The 18,716-nt window shown below is 47.5% G+C and overlaps 1 protein-coding gene and 1 long non-coding RNA gene across 3 annotated transcripts; both read right to left on the reverse strand.

Annotated features, from left to right (window-relative positions):
• Positions 1-1,935: 1,935 nt before the first annotated feature.
• Positions 1,936-3,637, reverse strand: LOC142902535 (uncharacterized). Its single transcript, XR_012929115.1, has 3 exons — positions 3,373-3,637; positions 3,141-3,234; positions 1,936-2,531 (listed from the first exon to the last, which is right to left on the reverse strand). It is a non-coding gene; the product is annotated as an uncharacterized LOC142902535 (long non-coding RNA).
• A 9,358-nt stretch (positions 3,638-12,995) lies between these two features.
• LOC142902480 (inositol monophosphatase 1-like) lies at positions 12,996-16,128 on the reverse strand. Of its 2 annotated transcripts, none has more exons than XM_076047591.1 (9): positions 15,972-16,128; positions 14,948-15,020; positions 14,717-14,856; positions 14,500-14,604; positions 14,222-14,267; positions 14,012-14,120; positions 13,646-13,754; positions 13,375-13,526; positions 12,996-13,240 (listed from the first exon to the last, which is right to left on the reverse strand). In XM_076047591.1, the coding sequence occupies exons 2-9, from the start codon at positions 15,011-15,013 to the stop codon at positions 13,107-13,109; spliced, it is 861 nt and encodes a 286-aa protein (XP_075903706.1). In that variant the 5' UTR covers positions 15,014-15,020; positions 15,972-16,128; the 3' UTR covers positions 12,996-13,106. The 2 variants fall into 2 exon arrangements, with proteins under 2 accessions (XP_075903706.1, XP_075903707.1); XM_076047592.1 differs by having other exon boundaries at positions 14,948-15,017; positions 15,972-16,103.
• Positions 16,129-18,716: the final 2,588 nt, after the last annotated feature.

The raw sequence follows: 18,716 nt of genomic DNA on the forward strand, positions 1-18,716 counted from the left end.
GCTTTGCAAATGAGCACCGCAAAAGTTTTGAAGTGCGTGTTTACCTGCGAGGAGAGGAGAGAGGAAGAAAGACAAACCGCTGGTGATGGAGAGTGGAAGTCCAAAACTGGGAGCCAAAATGCACGAGGAGAAAGATGAGTACCGGCTTCTAATGTGACAATTTGCACTTCCTGTATTGTTGCAAATAAGATTTAAAAAAAAAAGTCTTGACTGAGGAGGGAAAGGAAGAAATCTGAGTCAACGTCAACATCTGTCGCATGTCTGCATCTCAAATGGGATGGATTTTGCATCGTCCCTTCTGACGGTTTTCTGCTTGTTTCTTAGTTTCATGTTCCCCATTTTTCCCCCAACACCTCTGCTTGCATTTCAATCCGGTTTTCATGCAGCCCACAGAGTCTGCATCGTGGCACAGTGCAGCTCCCACGCTGCGTTAAGTGACAGCCGGCCGACAAACTTGACATTTTCCTCAACACCAAATCAGCCGATGTTCCGTCGTGTCGTGTTGTGCGCTCGCTTATTTATTTATGATTAGTTTAGATCGCCACAAGGGACGTTGAAACGGGTGCGGCACGCAGGCCATGAATTCAAAAAAGCGTCAAGCGAAAGGCATCAAAGGAGATTTCTAGCCGAGGCATGAGCTGTAATCACAGCGAGAGCGAAGGACGGCCCCATGTGTCGAGAACGATCGTATCGTCCTTGAAAGAAAACAGGTCCCGTCTTTGCGATAATGGCACCTGCAATGGCACCGCTGGATTGTTCGCTCGCCCTTGATGGGTCATGAGCAAACAAATGTTGGACCACTACTTTTAAAGCAAAGTGGTTTCAAAAAAAAAAAAAGAGAGAAAGAGGGTGGAGGAGAGGTTGCCTTCTGGAAGTAATTAGCCATAATCAAGCTGTAGCTGTAGTTTACTGGTGCCATTAGCTTACCTTTGTGCTTAATCACTGTTTGTTTATCGGCACCCAGGGGTCTTAAAAAATTTAAATAGCAGCACGGCACCAAACCCTTTAGAACTGGCTTCATGTGGAAGTCCTGAAATGACTTTTTTTTGCATACATGGCATGATTAAAACGCCGTTTCCAAGACCAGAACTTTCTGTTTTGTATTTTTTATTTTTGTTTGTTTGGTTCCCAAAACATCCTCCAGTGCCCCTAACTCAATCGTCGCACTTCCGTTAAAACAATAACATGGATTTCTGCCGTCAGCTCCTGTTATACTTGCCAATTCCTTTGTCCCCCCCCCCCGCCCCTCTTCAAATCCTGTTATGTTTATTTGCACTGGAGAAGGCAGGTCTCTCATTACGCTCACCTATTGATCCCCCCTGTTTTGACAGAAGGGAGATTAGCGCTCAACTTTCAACACCTCAATCAATAATCATCTCCCTAATTGGGTATTAGCAACAACAAAGTGGACTTACTTGTCACATAAACAAGAGAAGTGTGGGGCTGCAATTTTCGCTCTGCGGGGCCATGATTCACCCGCCTGCTCGCTGCTGCTGCTTTATCTCCAAATCTACAGCCACTCTTGCTGCCTGTAAAATATAATAACCCAGGACTTAGTGAATAATGCTACAAATCCCACAGCATGAAGCCACATGTTCTCATTAATTTGCAGACTCTCCTCTGGAGTGGTAGTGGGGTGGGGAGGTGATTGCATCTGCTGGGATTTTCATGCATAGACTCCACAACAGAAATGAACTTGTATATCAATATGTGTCTTTGGGGAAAAAAATGTAGTTCCAGTGATATTTAAACTAGAGTTGTTTTGTTAATAGAATTTCTACACACGTTTCATGAGCATTTCAGTGAAGCACCGTCGTATTCTACCCATCCATTTGACTTGATCTGACATTTAATCAGGAAGAAAAAAAACAAAAAAATACTTTTTGCTGTCTAAATAATTACAGCAGGTATCTATTCGAAACCAAGACTGTCTGCCTGATTTTCTTTCTAATGGCAGCAAGGTCCTGGAGCTCTCTGTCAGTTTGTGCCATGTACAAACGCCGGCCGACAGCGAGGCAGCGTTCCGCGCCAGTCTGGAGAGCGAGAGTAGCAGAATCTAGCGGGGGAAGATTTTCTCGCCTCCCAAGGAGTTGACAAATAACAGCAACAGTGATTGGAATACATTAAGTTTTAATTGGAGTCTGGAACACCTAAATTTTTTGTTTATTTTTCTGAAATGAACCTCAGAAACTGCAACACGTACTGGCAGAAAAAAAAAAAGTGGGAAGAAAACATATTTTCCCAGGCTGCTGTTTTGACTGCGATGATGGGGAGGAAAGAAACGGGCGAAACACAGAAAAGCAGCCAGCGATTAGCATTGTTGCCTCGCAGCGCTGTGATTGTGGGTTTGACTCCCAGCTGGGGGGTTTTGTGAGTGTGTGGTGCTTTCTCAGTGTGACTGCGTGGGCATCCTCTCACGGTCCAAAGTCATCCAAGTCTGACTCCTAATTGAATAAGTCACAGGGGTTGTTTGTCTCCACACGTCAGCTCGGCTCACGGACCTGCTCAGGGTCCGTCACACCTCACGCCTGCTGTCAGCCAGGGGCGGAGAGGCGGGAAGAGACGGTGGACATGAGCCAGTATCACACGCGCCGTTACCAAGATTCAATTTTGACACAAATGTTTGCCGCATGACACGGAGGCAGGAAAAGCAAACAAAAAAGGAAATCAACATTTTCCACATTCAAATGAGCCAACAAAAAAAAAAGAAACCCTTGTTCCAGAAATCCGTTCACGGGCTCACACTCAACAGGAGTGGAGGCTTCAAGGCTGCAAATTTCATTCTGGCAATCGGTAGGTTAGTCAAGCATTTAGAGGTATTAAAAAATAGGGAGAAATAAAAACGCAGGCCAGAGCAGATTGCCAAACGACTCTTCAGAGGACTGTAGCCAGAAATGATAAAATTACACGGGAGTTATTGGAGAAACTTTTGCACAATCAGGTTGCAGGAAAATGTATTTGACCAAAGTATTTTTTGTTTGGACACATTGTGTGATTCGCATGTGGCCTTTTCTTTCCACAACAACATTCTAATTTAGTTATGTATTTATTCCCTTACGAATCAAGTATTTTCTGATTGATACAATATACAGTGTAAATATGAACACTCCCACCATGCACTGGATGTTTTTCACACATACCTGCAAACAGCGCGTCCTTGCTTCTACATCCGCTTTTGCACCTTCAAGCCCCATTTCCAGTTCTGTGCTTCTGACTCTATATGCTAATATTAAACTTTATGACACACACACACACACACACACACACACACAGCCATAAAGGGATACAGTCTTTCCATAATTCATGTCTGCATATCACAGGTCTCCCTGTGCCCACACTCTTTGCTGCTGCTGCTGCACTGTTCAAACTCACCTGACGTGAACTCAAAGGAAATTCAAGTTTATCTTCAGCCCGGGTCCCGGCTGAGACTCTGTGGGGGACAGTATTAAGGACTAGCGAGGCGTGTCTTGAGCCGGCGCTGACAGCGGGGGATCCACGGCACCCTCTCCTCTCAGCCGCTTCATCCAGCTCCCCGAGGACGGCCGGTAAACACTGAATGCCGGACCGGAGGCCAATTAGCCTGCGAGATCAGCCCGGTGCAAGGCCTTCAGGAGTCTTAATTCAAAGAGCATGCTCGGTGAGAGTTCCATCTACCCTAATCTCTAGTAGAGCTTAGAACCCAGGGGTTGCATTCAGGCTTCCAAGAAACATAAAGGAAGTTATTGTTTGCTGCTCCAAAAAAAGAGAGAAAGAAAAAGGGGGAAAGATATTACGCTCGGTTTTTATTCACTGAAATGACGTGTTGCGCAAAATAAAAAAGCAAAACAAAATGAAAGCAAGAGGCAGCTACGCTTGTGTTTGGAGAACACAACCAGAGATGTCAAGACCCTGAATGTGTCCGTCACGGCTCCAAGTTTGGGATCGTGAAGCGTGACAGCTCAGCGAGTGAGGAAAGAGAGAGGGAGGTTAACCGGTGAAACTGTTCATTAGAATCACACGGTCTCTAAGCAACAGCAACAGGGCAACAACATCAGCTATTTAGCCGGCACCATGGTGCTCCTTTTGGCTCTCCAGCCAGCCTCCGACCTGCCTCACTTACCCTGAACCCATCACGTTTTACTGCCAGATGCCAAGTCCACGACTCTGCCGCGACACATTCACCCTGCCCATGTTTTATAACTGCTGGCAAAACACAGAACAGATAGAACATTAAAGCTCAGGGGAATTGATATAGAAGGAAGACTTAAAAAATTGTCAAAATGCAGTGTACAGGGGAAGAATGGGTAGCCACAAGCAGAAGGAAGAAGAACGGAGGTCACTTGATCGCATGATGCATCTGCCTGCTGAAGCTGCTTGTAGCTGTACACGCATCCATCCATCAGTGCTCCCAGCAGAGTTTGACTCAGTATTTGCATTAAGGCGTCGTAGCTAAAAACTGTAGCGGTGCCGTTGGTTATGTTCCCTCAACTTGTTCTGGTAGTTCAGTTTCAGTTAGGCAACACATTAAGCTCATTACAAGTCAACTGTAAATAATCAGATATTTATTTTTGCTCAAACGTTGATGTGCGTAAACAACAAAACAAAGCGCATATCACTACAAACATTCCAATAAATAGATTAAAAAGATTTAAAAATAAAATCAGTAGGCTGATTTTGTCTGTCACTCAGCTGTTTAACAGGAGGATGGAGGCGGCCCTCTTTGTCCTCATACTTTTGCAGTTATATTTGTGTGTGTATTTGTGTGTGTGTGTGTGTGTGTGTGTGTGTCTGTGTGTCTGTAGACATTTTCTCAAAATAGAACAATGCTAGTCTGTTGCCCGAATCCAGCTGGCCATTACTTCGCTTCAAAGTCCAGTGTTCAACAAAAATTGAGGAGGCTTTGCCATTCGAGTTCAGTCACTCGCGCCATGTGTGTGTGTGTGTGTGTGTGTGTGTGCGAGGCCATTAAAAACTTTTTTATTATTGTTTTTTTTTCTTTTTTGGATAAACTTTGAAATTCAGACTCTCTGAAAAAAGTTGACAAAGATTGTCATTTATCCATCCCTCTTTTAAAAAAATAAATAAATCCACAGCTACTGTAAAGAAATGAATTTGCCATAGCGCCAGAGATTTCTTTCCCCCATCTATGTTCTTCCCATGTCTGTGTGTGTTTCCCTCTTGAGCCTCGTCTTCCTCCTGCAGACCAGAGTCAAGCAGGTCGGGCTAATTGGCAGCCAGAAAGACTCCCATAGGTGCCAAAATGTGAACGCATGTTGGTTGGAGGCAACTGATGAATTGATTTATTTTTGTTGCTGCTGTTGCTCTGTTCCATTTGATGAGCAAAACAAAGTGCACGGCGTCAGCGAGACGGAGGGAATTTAACTGTTAAACAGGACTGAGCTCACACCTCAAAAAACTCCTTTTGATAAAAATAAGCCGTTGGTGTTTTGATCGACTGCTTCATATTACTGTCATTATCATTATTTTATGTGACTCTTATTCCGCATGTCCTTCTACTTTTCTGTTAAACTGATTATCAAATTACTTGATAATCAGTAATTTGATTATCAAGTTACTGATTCTGTTTTGCACAGAATTAAAAAAGGAAATAAAATGGATTGAAGAAAAGAATGAAAATTCATTGATTATTTGAATATTTTTATGGATTTCAGTTCTTTTTGCTGGTAGGAATAAAATGAGCCAGCAGTGTCTGAAAGAGTTTGGAAAAGTCCATCAGAGAGAAAATGGAAAAGGTGTTTGGAGGGGCCGTCCTTATAGTTTACAGACCGCTGGTCAGGTCTCGTCTTCTCACTGCAAAAGGCGACACTGAGCGCAGGTCACCGCGCCGCAGTGAGCCGTGGCGTTGAACTGAATCCTTGCCGAAGAAGCCGGTCGAATGCAAAGAGAAGTCTGAGCTCTTATTCTTTGCTCTACGTCCAGGTCCACTCAGACTTGCCGACCCGACTTCCTGCCAATGCTCTTATGTGTTCACTTGCAGCAGCTCTTTCTTTTCTTCGAACATTAATTTCAAAAGAAAAAAAAAATTGAGATTGGAGCAACAAATCAGCGACCACTGAGACATGAAATCTCAGCCAAAAGCTCAATTCCCGACTTTTGTTTTTCTTCGAAAAGCCGTCCCTTCTTGTTGTGGCGCAACACGAGCAACTCCCTCGCCAAGCGCCTGCAGAACCGTGAAGTGTTACAGCCTGGCAATTTCTTTACTCATTACACAAAAATCATGGGTTGCTTCGGAACAAACACTGCTGCGTGAATCCATCCAGTGAGCCATTTCTGCTGCTGCTTTTCTCCTAAACCCTCTGTGTCATGATAGTTGATTGTGGCTTTTTTTTTCTTCCCTCGAACGCAGGCCGTAAAGAACTTCACACAGACACGGGCAGCCTAACGTGACTTAGCTGTGTGTCTGCTCCAAGACACCAGACCGGCGGCGTTCCCCTCTTTCCCCTCTGTGCTTCAGAAGACAAGAACCGCGTCTCAGAAATAAAAAATAAAAAAAGAATGTGACTGTGTAGCAGTAGCCTGGTGTCCCTGAGGACACTGAGCTCGCACGGTCTGCCAGTCTATCACATAGGAGCACACTGCTTTTGTGACAAACTGGCAGACTAACATCTTTGGGTCCCACAGCTCCTCTTTCTCCCCCTCCTCCTCCTCATTCTTCTTCTTTCAACAATCGCTTGCAATAACCTCTGCGGGATGCCTGCCTGCATGCATGCATGCAGGCAGCTGCACAGTCGATTTAGGTGCGGCACTAAGGTGCGGGTTGGTTATAAAGAACAAAAAAAAATAACAGTGGAGCAAAGAAATCCGTTGAAACGCCACGAAAAGGTCAACGTACGCATTACTTGCATTTAATGCTTTTCTGTGCACAACGCTGGATGATTTAGCGGGGGGGGGGGGGATTTCAGTCAAAGGCAGCGATGTTTACCTGCAACTAAAAAATAAATGAAACGAAGAAGTCACGCTTTGTCAGAGGTGTTTGGCAGGGGATCACAACTCAGGCGCCCTAATTTTAACAGGTGAGCAACTTGGCCATCCCTGAATCCCCCAGAGGTTCTGTTCATTACAGGATCTATGAGAGGCAGAGCGAGAGGCAGGGCGAGAGGTGGCGAGCCTTGCGAGAGCTGCTCCGCTGGGCACAGCGCGACTCCTCTTTGCACCGTAACGGCCAATTGTTGAATTCGCAACACTTGTCAGTCTTCACAATTAAGAGCCCTGTCAGGTCTTTCCTGCAGGACAAGGCCTGATCTGTCAGACTGGAACAGAAAAGTCATTTGCAGTCTGACGGTGGGCTTTTCCCTGTATCCCACCATCATCCCCTTCTTCCTCACTGTACAGTGTCCTTAAAGATTCATGAGGCAAATTGCGTTCAGACAAGCTTAATAACCGTCTCGCTTCATGCTGCTAAGAGCACAATCTGGCTCAGGGAGGTGAATCAGTGAATCAAGTGAATCATGGAGCTGACCGGTGACTTGCAAGTGCCTGGTCTCAGTTAGTTTATGCACATCCGATTATTTAAACCCAAGAGATGCTTCGCCTCCAGAGCTTCCAGCGCCTCAACCAGCCCCACCCCTGTGGACAGAGCTCAGGAGGGAGGGAGAGAGGTGGGGGTGGGGGGAGTGACAGCACGGGTGACACAAGGTGACACGGCGTGGGCCACTCGGACCACCCACACGCACTCTCTGAATGGATGAACGGCTGCAGGACGGCCCTTTTTAAGGAAAAAAAAAAAGATATATTGGGAGACCTCTAAGCCAGTGGAAATAGTTTTATGCATGCCATAAAATGCAGTGTGAGGGGGTTTTGTCAGCAAAGGACGTGAGAGGTCCTTCAAATACCAAACGCTGGTGTCGGCTTGAGCGACCCGGAGGAATGTTTCACAAACCAGCTCTTTTGCGAGCTTGTAAATGGAAGACTTATGGCCAAAATCTCATCTTTCTGACCCTCAGGTTCGTGTTGTGCGCCAGACGTGTTCATCTTTGGATCGATTCTCATAATAAAGCATTGATGCTCCGGCCCTGAAAGGTGGCGTTTCCAGACTGTGCAGATGTCTTCTCACAGCCGGTCGATATTTTTTTTTTTCAGGCTTTTCTGACTAAGAACAATAATCTTTGATTAAGTGTCATTGTCTCGCCCAGTTCTTAAAATTCCCGTCCTTCAGTACATTATGCAGTTGTTAAAAAGAGAAAGGATTGTTAACAGTAATCAGCAGTTTGAGTCGGTGCCTGATTGGAAGGATTCGCCAAAGAAACGGTGATGCAGCGAACACTCGACTCATGTTTCCCGTGTTTCCCTCTTCGCTGATTCCGAGCTGAACTACAGAAGAAATTACAAAGTTGGCCCGAATTCCTGGAATCCTCACTTTCTTCTCCTGCTGGTTTTGTTTACCTCTGCTCCCTCGTTGCCTCATTTCTGGGCACCAAACCCACTTAATGGAACCGCAGAACTCGCATGTTATTTTGCAACTTTACTTTTCACTCAACATAAACGTAACATAAACATTTACTGCGCTTAAAACGTGTTTCCTGTCTGGTTCTTTCCGTGGCCTTTGCACGGAAGCGGTTTGCACAAAGAGGAACAATCAAAAACGTAGCGTTAAAACAAAAATCAATCCCCTGGCTCCTCCCTCCCAGTCAATGACGAGCACATAGCTCAGGACGTCCGTGCTTGCCAAATTAGTGATTAATCGGAAACACCCTCCCTCGCCGGCAGTTTGATCCATCAGCCACCGGTTTGGGGCTGCACCTGCTAATTGCTGACACCTACACAAGCGGCAGTCCTGAACGATATCGATTCCTCATCCCCAACATTGCAAACATCGCGGACGACGGGGATTTAAAGACGGTTTTAAAAAAAAAAAAAAGAAACCCAGCGGCGTCGCCGCTGAGACCTCAGGAGGAGGGAGGAGGAGAAGTTAATTCCCTCAGTGCATGAAGCTGCACAGGCACTTTAAAAGAAAAAAACCCTTGACCATAACACTCTGAGACAGGTGGCAAGCGGTCGGTGGGGATGACGGTGCAAAAAAAGAAAAAAGCAAAGTAAAAAAAATGCTCACTTAGATAAAACCTCACAGGATCAGCAGATGTAATTATATCTGGGGGTATTAAACAGCAAAGATTAAGTGTGTGTGTAATGGATCAATAATGACAGACAGACAAGACAAAGAAGATTAATCAAAGTGCTTAGAAAATAGAGCACTTAGGCAAGCAATTAATATGTCAAGAGAAACTCGCGGGGACAGGAGGGGGGAAAAAAATAAAAAATCAGTGAAAATAAATGTAGGGACGGCTACGAGGGCTATTACTTAGGATTATCACTATTGATTTTATCTGCGTCTTTGTGCGAGCACAATGTTAATGTTCCCATCGACTGGGCTTCCTCTGAGCAGACTTTGATAGACACCAGCCAGCTGCCACCCCTCATAAACTTCCAGTTGAAGGTTTTCGCCCACGAGTGTCCTGACAACGCCGCCGTTGGAGGACGAGCTCGTCAATATCGATCCAGGAGGCGCAAGTTCAGCACGCAGCCTTAAATTTTCGTCAATTTCATTTTTTCTTGTGTGTGTGTGTGTGTGTGTGTGTCTTACATAGTATTATATACAACTGGGAGTGGGCTTGGCCCCTCCCTACCCCCACAAACCCACAAAGCAGCGTGGCTGGCGGCCAGGAGCGGCTAATTTCTTTGGCTTTGTTTCAAATGTTTTGCATAGCGCGAATTAAAGTGACTGAGAAGTCGGCAGACGGGAAAGGAAGAAATGAAAACGAGTTATTGCTCGGAAAGCAGAGAGGGGAAGTGCGTCCCCCCCCCCCACCCTCCCCCCTATCCCCACAGGCGAGCCACTGTTGCAGCAACCACAACCTTGTATTGCCTTTTTCTTTTTCTGCTTCTTCTTCTTCTTCTTCTCCTTTCAGCGCTGGCCACAGCCAATCGTCGGCCTCTGTCTCTCGCTGGCCTCGTCTCTGCGTCCTCCTCTCTCACACCACCTCACTTCATCTCCTCTTCACACAAAACTCTCCTCTTTGCTCCTCCTGCCAGTTCCAACCTCAGCATCCTTCCACCATCTATCACTCCACCACCCCCCCATCTTTCACCCTCTGGCTTCATCTCCAAATCATCTGTCACGCGCTCTCGCTCTGATGTGCTCATCCTGGCCACTCCCAAAGAGGCGCTCGACATTTGAACCTCTTCCAACCTGCTGCTGTTCCTCAGTGTCTTCAAACTACTACCACCGCTGCTGCTGCTGCCGTCGCTCCATGCACCTTTTCCACTCAATCCTGATGGTGACACCTCGCCCGCCCCGTAATGATGCTATTTAATTTCCATCTCGATCAAACACAAAAGGGGGCTTCCGGCCTTATTTTCACTATGGTCCGAGGCGGCGGTGGAGCCACGGGAGCTGCAGACTCAATCTCCTGCAGCCTGCTTTTGTTTTGAGCTCTAGTGAAGCAGAAAAGATGGACTCTTAGTGGATATCTGGGGGCTTTTTAGCTGCTGAAGGTCTCCCTCCCCCACCGCGCCGCTTCCCCTCTTTCCCCACCCCATGCTCCGCCAATTACATTACATTTATTGATACACCTCCGTACATTAACTGCGTGGAATTAGAAAGTGAAGCGGCGGCGTTATCTCAGGCGATTGCTCAGCTCTTAACCCGCCACCGCAACTATCGACTTCAGCATATGATAACTATCGATCGGCGAATACATGCATTTATAATTTGCATGCACGCACGCGCGCCATCTCCTCGGATGTGCCTTTCGTGTGAAAGTAGAGCCTTTTAAAAAGAAGCGGACGCATCTACCTTTGATTTTTTTTTTCCCTTTCTTCCTGCATCGCTCCTCTTGATCTCTGCAGGTTGCAGCAAGACGTAGCGTCACCTCAATGGCAAAACCTCGTTTACAGGCAGGTTTTCGCAACTTCCCAAACGGGCCGACCGCCGCTGCAAACACTTCCCTTAGCTGGTGATGGCGGCTATCCTTTAAGCATCTTGTGGTTTTTTTCGACGGTGTGTTTTTTTCGTGCCTCTGAGACAGCGCCACAAACCGTTGCGTGACTCTCACAATCTGCCGCTGGTTTTCAGACGCTGCTGTCCGAATGCCGCTGCGCCGTTCCCACAAGCAGCACCCGCATCCTAATTTGCTCTCGCCGCGCCCTCCTCCTTGGTATGAGGCGCCACACGAGCCGTGTTGAGCTGAACTCCATCTGTCCTGTTGCAACCTGAGGGTTTTTTTTAGAGTGAGAATGCCGCCCAGCTCTTGAAGCACCAGTTCAGCTCTTGGCTCTTCTTCGCTTCTTTGTCCTCGTCGTACCGTCGGCCTGGTTTCTCCAGGTCTGCAGGTATGTTTGCACCCGCTTGACATGTCGGATTTTGTTTTCTTGTCTTTTCCTCTCTTTTTGTTGTTGTTGTTGTTGTCTCAGGATGTGAGCTTGTGTGCACAAAGGGGGTTTAAGTGGTTGGCGGTCGTTCACCTGACACCCATCTCCATTGCCGGAGGCTTGTGCAGGGCAACAAATGCGTGTTAACACCTGTGTGGCCTTGATAATGTGCTGGGACTTTCTGAAATGACTTCCCTTATCCAGAATTCTGTTTCGCTTCGGCTTTTCACGTTAAAAAAGAATGAAACAGACCCTCTCTTATCCTAAAAATCGAATTTAAGGACATCAACTTTATAACGACCAGGTTCATTTACCTAAAGCTTTTACGCTTTAATTCAGAGAAATCCCGCCAGCCTTCATGGAACATAGTTTAAGCCATTCAGCCGCAGAAAGCCACTGGCTGCCGCTGAATATGTACTAAACGTTACGCTCGCCATCCTTGACCTCCTGTGGCAGCCAAAGTATTTTCCCTTCATGTTAAATCGCAGCTAGCGGCCTCTCAGAGCGAGCCCGCTGCTATTACATTCCCACACAATGAGCCTGAAGAGGTGCAGGATTGGTGTTTTTCCAACACAGGCAACAGCTACCTCAAACCTCATTACGCTCCGGATGGCACAAGATGTGCCTGAGCACAACTATTCAGAGGAAATGACGGTTATTTGAGTTTCAAAAGCGTTGCGTGCACGACGGCTGGCCTCCTCCTTCCCGCCTTCTGCCGCCGTCCTCCTCGCTTTCTGCGGTGCTGCTTCACCTCAGCCACCCTGCGTTTGTGGCTGGTCTCAAAGGCAGCTGCTAATTTACCCACAATAAAGAGCCAGAGAGCAAAAAAGTTGTCAGGGAAGGTGTGGGTGGCTGACCACTGCTTTTTACTTTGTTTTTGTTTTGTTTTTCCAATATAAGAGGCAAGGTGAAGGTGATCAGCATCAAGGAAATTCTGAGGGTGTGATGTTGTTGTCATAGCTCGAAATGAACATGAAATTAAATGACTCCAAGTTTAAGCCGAACGATGAAAAGAGATCAATTTCTGTCACATTACTGCCCTCTAGCGGCAAAGTGGAGCGCAACCGCTTACATTTTTCTTCTTGAATGATGGGAAGCGAGGAGTCCCAGCTTGAAAAATATATATTTTTTCTTTTTTTTTTTAACCAATGCTGCAATGTTACATATATTCCAAAAGTGTTCATCGCTGTTGCTCTCTTTCACCCCTGCTGTAGTGCAATCACTGCCACCAGACAATTACTTCACATGAGGGGAGGAGGTTCATTTCCTTCATAAGGCCACATTCCCCAAATTCAGAATCGCTGTCGCAGCTTGAACACGCCGCATGGCCAAGTTTTTAGCGAAGCCTGCTGAGTTGGTGGCACCCGATGAGAACAAACATCTCCCTGGATGTCTGACTCTGGCCTGAATAATTTATGTTCTTTGCAAAAAAAAAATCAAATACAAACATGCAGAGTGGAGCTATACCGCCCTCTCACTCAAGTACATATATGTGTGTGTGTGTGTGTGCCTGTGTGTGCCTGTGTGTGCGTGGGAGGAAATTACATTACAGTGGTTTGGCAAAAAAATAAAAGTCAAACTGAAGCTGCTTTCTTCTTCAAGAAGATGCAAATGAACCACACCCTGCGTGCAAATAAGGCTGAATTTATTGACACACAGATATGGCAGAGTGAACTTCCTGTTGTTGCAGAAAAGCATTTGTTTTTTTTTTGTTTTGTTTTTTGTTTTGTTTTTTAACATTATTGTTTCTTTTGCTCGGGCACCACATCATCCCTGGTCGCGTCAAATATTTCGATTTCCTGAATGATCCTGTCGGCGATCACCTTGTTGTTGGCAGACACCATCCTTCGAGACATCAGATCGAACGGTCCGCCTAGATGTCAGACAAGAGTCTTTTTTAACAAACACACACAAACTAAAGGAGAACGCTTGGCGGCTCCAGCTCAGCAACCGACGGGTTAACTGGAGCTTGCCGAGGACCCGCCAGGTTGCACTGTGATCACCCACCGTCGACGTCCATGAGAAGTCCGCCGGCCTCTCTGACGATCACGGCTCCAGCCGCGATGTCCCAGCAGTGGATCCCAATCTCAAAGAAGGCCTCCACCGCCCCCGTGGCCACCAGACACATGTTAGTGGCAGCTGTCCCGGACCCACGCAGCCTGTCGGGACACATCAAACACAGATGTGTTAGAAAAAGAAAGAAAAGAACGGGCGAGCCGCCGCTGCAGCAGCAGCACCACTACAATCACATGGCAGTCTCTTTCTCTCTATGTCTTACCCGTGCACCGGGATGCAAAGGATCCTCTTCTGGGTGGAGAAGATCTTGGTCACCACGTCTTTGTTCCTGTTGGTGCCGTGCTCGGAGATGATGATGGACTTGTGGATGTCTGCGAGGGAAAACAGCAGCCCCAGTCACCAAAAGTCCACCGGCCTTCAAGGCCCCTTGACCTTCACCGTGACCTCCTGACGACGACTCCGCTTCGAGAAAGCTCAGAAATGTTTGTCCTCCAACCTTCGTGGCCTTTGTGACTGCAGTCCATTTTCAGCTGTTCTAAATTCCATTTTCAAAGGTGACTAAGAGCCACTGGTCAATGCCAAGCTTTTCTTTTCCGTCGCTTCCATCCGCGAGTGTTTGCTGCGTTACCTTTGACATCGGACACCTGGATGGGTTCGTCGTTGCAGAAGGCTCCTTGTCCCCTCCTGGCCTTGTACATCTTGTCCTCCAAACAGCTGTACACCACACCAAACTCCAGCTGTAAGCAGAAATCGGTCACCAAGGAGGCACGGATGCATTTTCCAGCTGCTTCGTAAACGGTTCTATTGTTGTTTTGTTTTGTGTTTTCTGTTCACTTACTTCCTTATTGACAGCGAAGGCGATGGACACGGCAACAAATGGGAACCTGTTGGCGAGCAGTAGCAAGAATGTAAAAATATGTTCGAGAGTCTGGAGCACATTCATTTTTTTTTTTTTTTTAAAGTGTCTGAGGCCAGAAAAAGTTGCACTGGATCTGCCAGTTTTAAGTAAGAATTTAAAAGTCGTAACCTTTTTTTTTGCCACAAAACTTGACATCACTGAAGTTTTGCAGGGCCAAAATTTCCACTTGTGACTTGTGATGCACGCTGACACTTTACCCATGGACAAAGTTGGTTGTGCCATCCACAGGGTCGATGATCCATGTGGGTTTGTCGGTTAAGATGCATGGCTGCCCTTTTGCCACAGACTCCTCCCCGATGAAGCTGCAGGGCGGCAGAAAGTGAATATATTTGAGAAAAACTTTTTTAAAAAATACAAAAAAAAAGAAAAACAAAACGGCCAGTCTGTTGGAAGCTTCTCCCCTCGCTGGCTCACCAGTGTGCGCCTTCACCAAACTCCTCCTTCAGCGCCCCGATGATGATTTTCTCCACCCTCTCGTCGGTCTTTGTCACCAGGTCCACGGTGGAGCTCTTGATCGAGACCTTGATTTCGCGCTCGCCGGCCTCCCTGATGACCTGCAGGTGCAGTGTGATTAGAACCCAGTGCAGGAAAGAAAAATAAATACTTTGAGCGGATGGAGGGGGCGAGCAAGGCTCCTTCAGGTACCTCTCCGGCCTTTCTCGCCACTTTGATTGCGCAGTCGTACGCGCTCTGCCACGGGTCTTCTGCCATTCTGCTTCTGGAGGAGAGCCGGGACAGGGGAGAGGAGAGGCAGGCAGAGTGATGACTGGTGACCGTGGCATTGTGGGTAATGAGGAAGCTGCCTGGTGGCATCAGTGTTGGCCCACTGCCCTGAAGAAAGAACCTGTTGCATAACTCTCCAAGGTGGCCCGCATCTCCCAGGCGGGGCTCGCAGTCGGTGTGCAACGGATCAGGAGGCAGTGGGAACGGAGTCGCTCCGAATTCTATCTGCAGAGTTCCACTAAAAGCTTGCTTTTTTAAAAAAAAAAAAAAAAAAAAAGAAGTGGCTGCAAAGTCACTCAGCATCCTGACTTGTGTCAATTGGCTTCAGATTGAGTCAAATCATCAGAAAGTGTCTCGCTCCACATCATGTCCCAACTTCTTCTTCACTGGTATTGGTGCAATAGCTCAATTAACTGGCATACAGGAGGACAGTGTGCAGGATAGTGTAGATTTGTCATGGATGTGTGTGATTTAAGTGTGCATAGCCTGACTCACTCATTTACAAAAAAAAATAATGTGTACACAAACATTAGGGGAAGAAACTTTTGTTATTTTCCCCCCAAAAATTGAGCTGGACTGAATCTGAAAATACACGAGTAGACTTTGAGAATACAAATTATTCTTTCATGTTTTGCTTTGCTTTGTTTCTGGCAGCTGGCTCTGTAAATGGGCGTACACTCTGCCCTGTGCAGAACATTCAGTACCGGATTGAAAAGGAAACAGGACGTGAAGGACGATGCTGGCTGAAGTTTCCTCGTTGGGCAAATACATTATAAATTGCTTTCACATGTACGCTGCATGCTTTCCATCTCAATGAGTGGAGGGGAAGAAAGTGAAAAAGCATATTTTTAACCCAGTGACCTATAAGAGGATGAGCACATAGGAACACGCATGGCGGTGACACGAGCACAGAGATGGAAAGAGAGTTTTTTTTTGTTTTTTTTACCTTGAGGGGGTCGGCGGAGGCTCCGAGTAGGGTCGATCTGAAGACACCGGGTGCAGAACGTCTTCTTCAAGAAGGCTTTTGACACTGGCGGACTGGAAGGGGGCGGGCGTGACGGAGCTGGGGAAAACTACTGGCACCACCCTCCTGTGTTTCTTCACAGCCACCTGGGGGGGGGGGGGGGGGGGGGGTGCGGACACGAGCCTGTCAAGGCGGACCTGCAACAACACGATGCAACCTCATTGTACAACCTCAGTCAGCATCACTGGAGGAGTGCAAACTCTTACCAAACAATGCATGGAAGACACACCCTGCTGTAGATATTTCACTCACACAGCCTCTGTGTGTGTGTGTGTGTGTGTGTGTGTGTGTGTGTGTGTGTGTGTGTGTGTGTGAGAAAGATTCCACTCTGTTGCTGTCAGCAAAAACCTTCAGCAGAAATCTAGTTTGCTGTGGTGGTGTGTGTGTGTGTGTGTGTGTGTGTGTGTTGGGGGGGGGTGTTCCATTTTTTTATTTTTTATTTTTTTTCATGGTGATAAGTCGACGCACATTCCAGCTTCCCCCAACTTGGCTCCGACATGGGAATTGGCACGACAAACAAAGCCGCTGTCAGTTTTATATTTCCTGACAGTTTCGCAGCTATTGAGCTATTTTCCCTTCATGTCCTCTTCATTGTGTTCCACTCGTGGAAAAAGACTATGAGCGGCTCCCCCCGGTGACTCAGCCGTACATTACCTGTGCATACTCGTCTCTCACCTCAGGGCTGCGGGAAGTTGAGTAAAGTCTTGACAGTTTTTTTTCCTTCCTGAGTTTGATAGCTCATGCATTAAAACTTTATACCCCACCCCACCCCTCCCATCGGCTGCTACGTCCCATCGCAAACACCGGGGGTGCAAATGAGTCAGAATGACGGTCCCCGTCTCAAAAGAAGTCCCTCCGATGTTAGTCAGCGTGTGTTTATCTTAGGATGCTGTTGATGTGTGCAACTCTAAACAAAAAAATGCTTCCTGTGTCTTGAATGCATTCCTTGTTAAAGACCTGCAGCTGTCTTGCAGGAGTGGCTGCCAGGCAGATGGTTGACAAATGCGACAAACAGCGCAAGACCCTGCCACGACGCTGTCAGACCTGCGTGTGTTGCGCTGTTGTGTAATTTCAGCAGAGGCCCGTCGTGACTCGCGCCTCGTCTTGCGTAACCGCGCCTCGAAATGCCTCAAACCTGTTTCGGCTGTTGCTGGCAGCGCCAGTGTGAAAGACACCGAGGCCCGTTGAACCGAGACGTGTCTGAGATGGAGCGTCAGGTGACCTGGAGTGTCGCTACGATTCCTTCCAGCAAATCGATTAGTTTGGCATCATCACATCAATTCACTTGAACACGCTGCCGTGTGAACACAAACCCAGAGAGTGGAGGACAAACCCGGATCGGACAAACCCAGACCAGGCAAACCCAGACCGGACAAACCCAGACCAGACAAACCCAGGCCGGACAAACCCAGACCAGGCAAACCCAGACCAGACAAACCCAGACCAGACAAACCCGGATCGGACAAACCCAGACCAGGCAAACCCAGACCGGACAAACCCAGACCAGACAAACCCAGGCCGGACAAACCCAGACCAGGCAAACCCAGACCAGGCAAACCCAGACCGGACAAACCCAGACCGGACAAACCCAGACCGGGCAAACCCAGACCAGGCAAACCCAGACCAGCTCCAGGAGCAACGTTGCAACAAGTGATTCCCTGCATGTGAAAACCCTCGTACGTGCTGAGCACCAAATTTAAGTTGCTTTCCGGGAGGCAGGTGGAGGAAGTGGAAGCAAGACAAATGTACCTGTTGTTGTTGCAGATTTCTAGTTTATCTTTTATTCATGCCTGGAATCACACGCTGCTCGAGTGCCGCCCTGATCCGGAGGCAGCTGCAGCAGGAAGGGGGGCTTGGAGCAGGTCTGCAGAAGCCCCGCCCACCAGGGGCCACAGCTGCTTTATGGGATGTGTTCATTTGCGGCACGCTGGGCGACGACGCTCCAGTGGAACGACTGAGGTTCTTGTTTGTTCTGCTGCTGCTGCCGCTGCTATGATTACCTGGAACACATCGAGGTCTTTGTGCAGACTCATGTCATTGTTGGCGCTTTATTAATTCCCAGTGTGAAATACATAAGTGACTCGGCTGTGTTGTCAGTCCACAGTCACCACCTGTTGTGCTGCATCACTGCTGTTGTTGTTGAGCAATTTCCAGTGCTTTTGCTCTCAGCCGGTTCTTGTGAAACAGCCACGACCGCAACGCCTTCCGTCGCTCGTCTCGTTGGCAGAACTTTCACGTGTTGCTCATTGGTCCACTTCAAAGGCTGTGACAAAGAGCAGCTACTTTGTCACAGCCACACAAGATGTGGACCGACTTCACCAACCTGCCTCTTGTTTCTCAGCCGCCGGCCCTCCTCACTCTCCTGCACTTGTCATGTTTTCCCGTCAGCCTCCGAGCTGTGAATATTTCTTCCTCGGTGTCTGGCGGCTTTCAGCGCCGCTAATCGAATCATTTCCAGACAATGTTTTGGGTTTGGTTTGAAAACACATCCGTCCGCTCTCTCTCTCTCTCTCTCTCCGTCAGCACAAATAACCTTAAAGGCTCATTGTGTTGTCCCAGGAGTGTGGTTCCCCATCAGAGGCCTTGTAAACTCAACAGCCCCGCTTGACAGTGAGGGAAGAACATCACAACTGTAGCTGTTGGTAAGAAGGCCGGGCAACACGAGAC

Source organism: Nelusetta ayraudi, unplaced genomic scaffold (assembly GCF_046127955.1).
Source record: "Nelusetta ayraudi isolate G7.1 ecotype Tasmania unplaced genomic scaffold, CSIRO-AGI_Nayr_v1 ptg000094l, whole genome shotgun sequence".
Taxonomy (NCBI): Eukaryota; Metazoa; Chordata; class Actinopteri; order Tetraodontiformes; family Monacanthidae; genus Nelusetta; species Nelusetta ayraudi.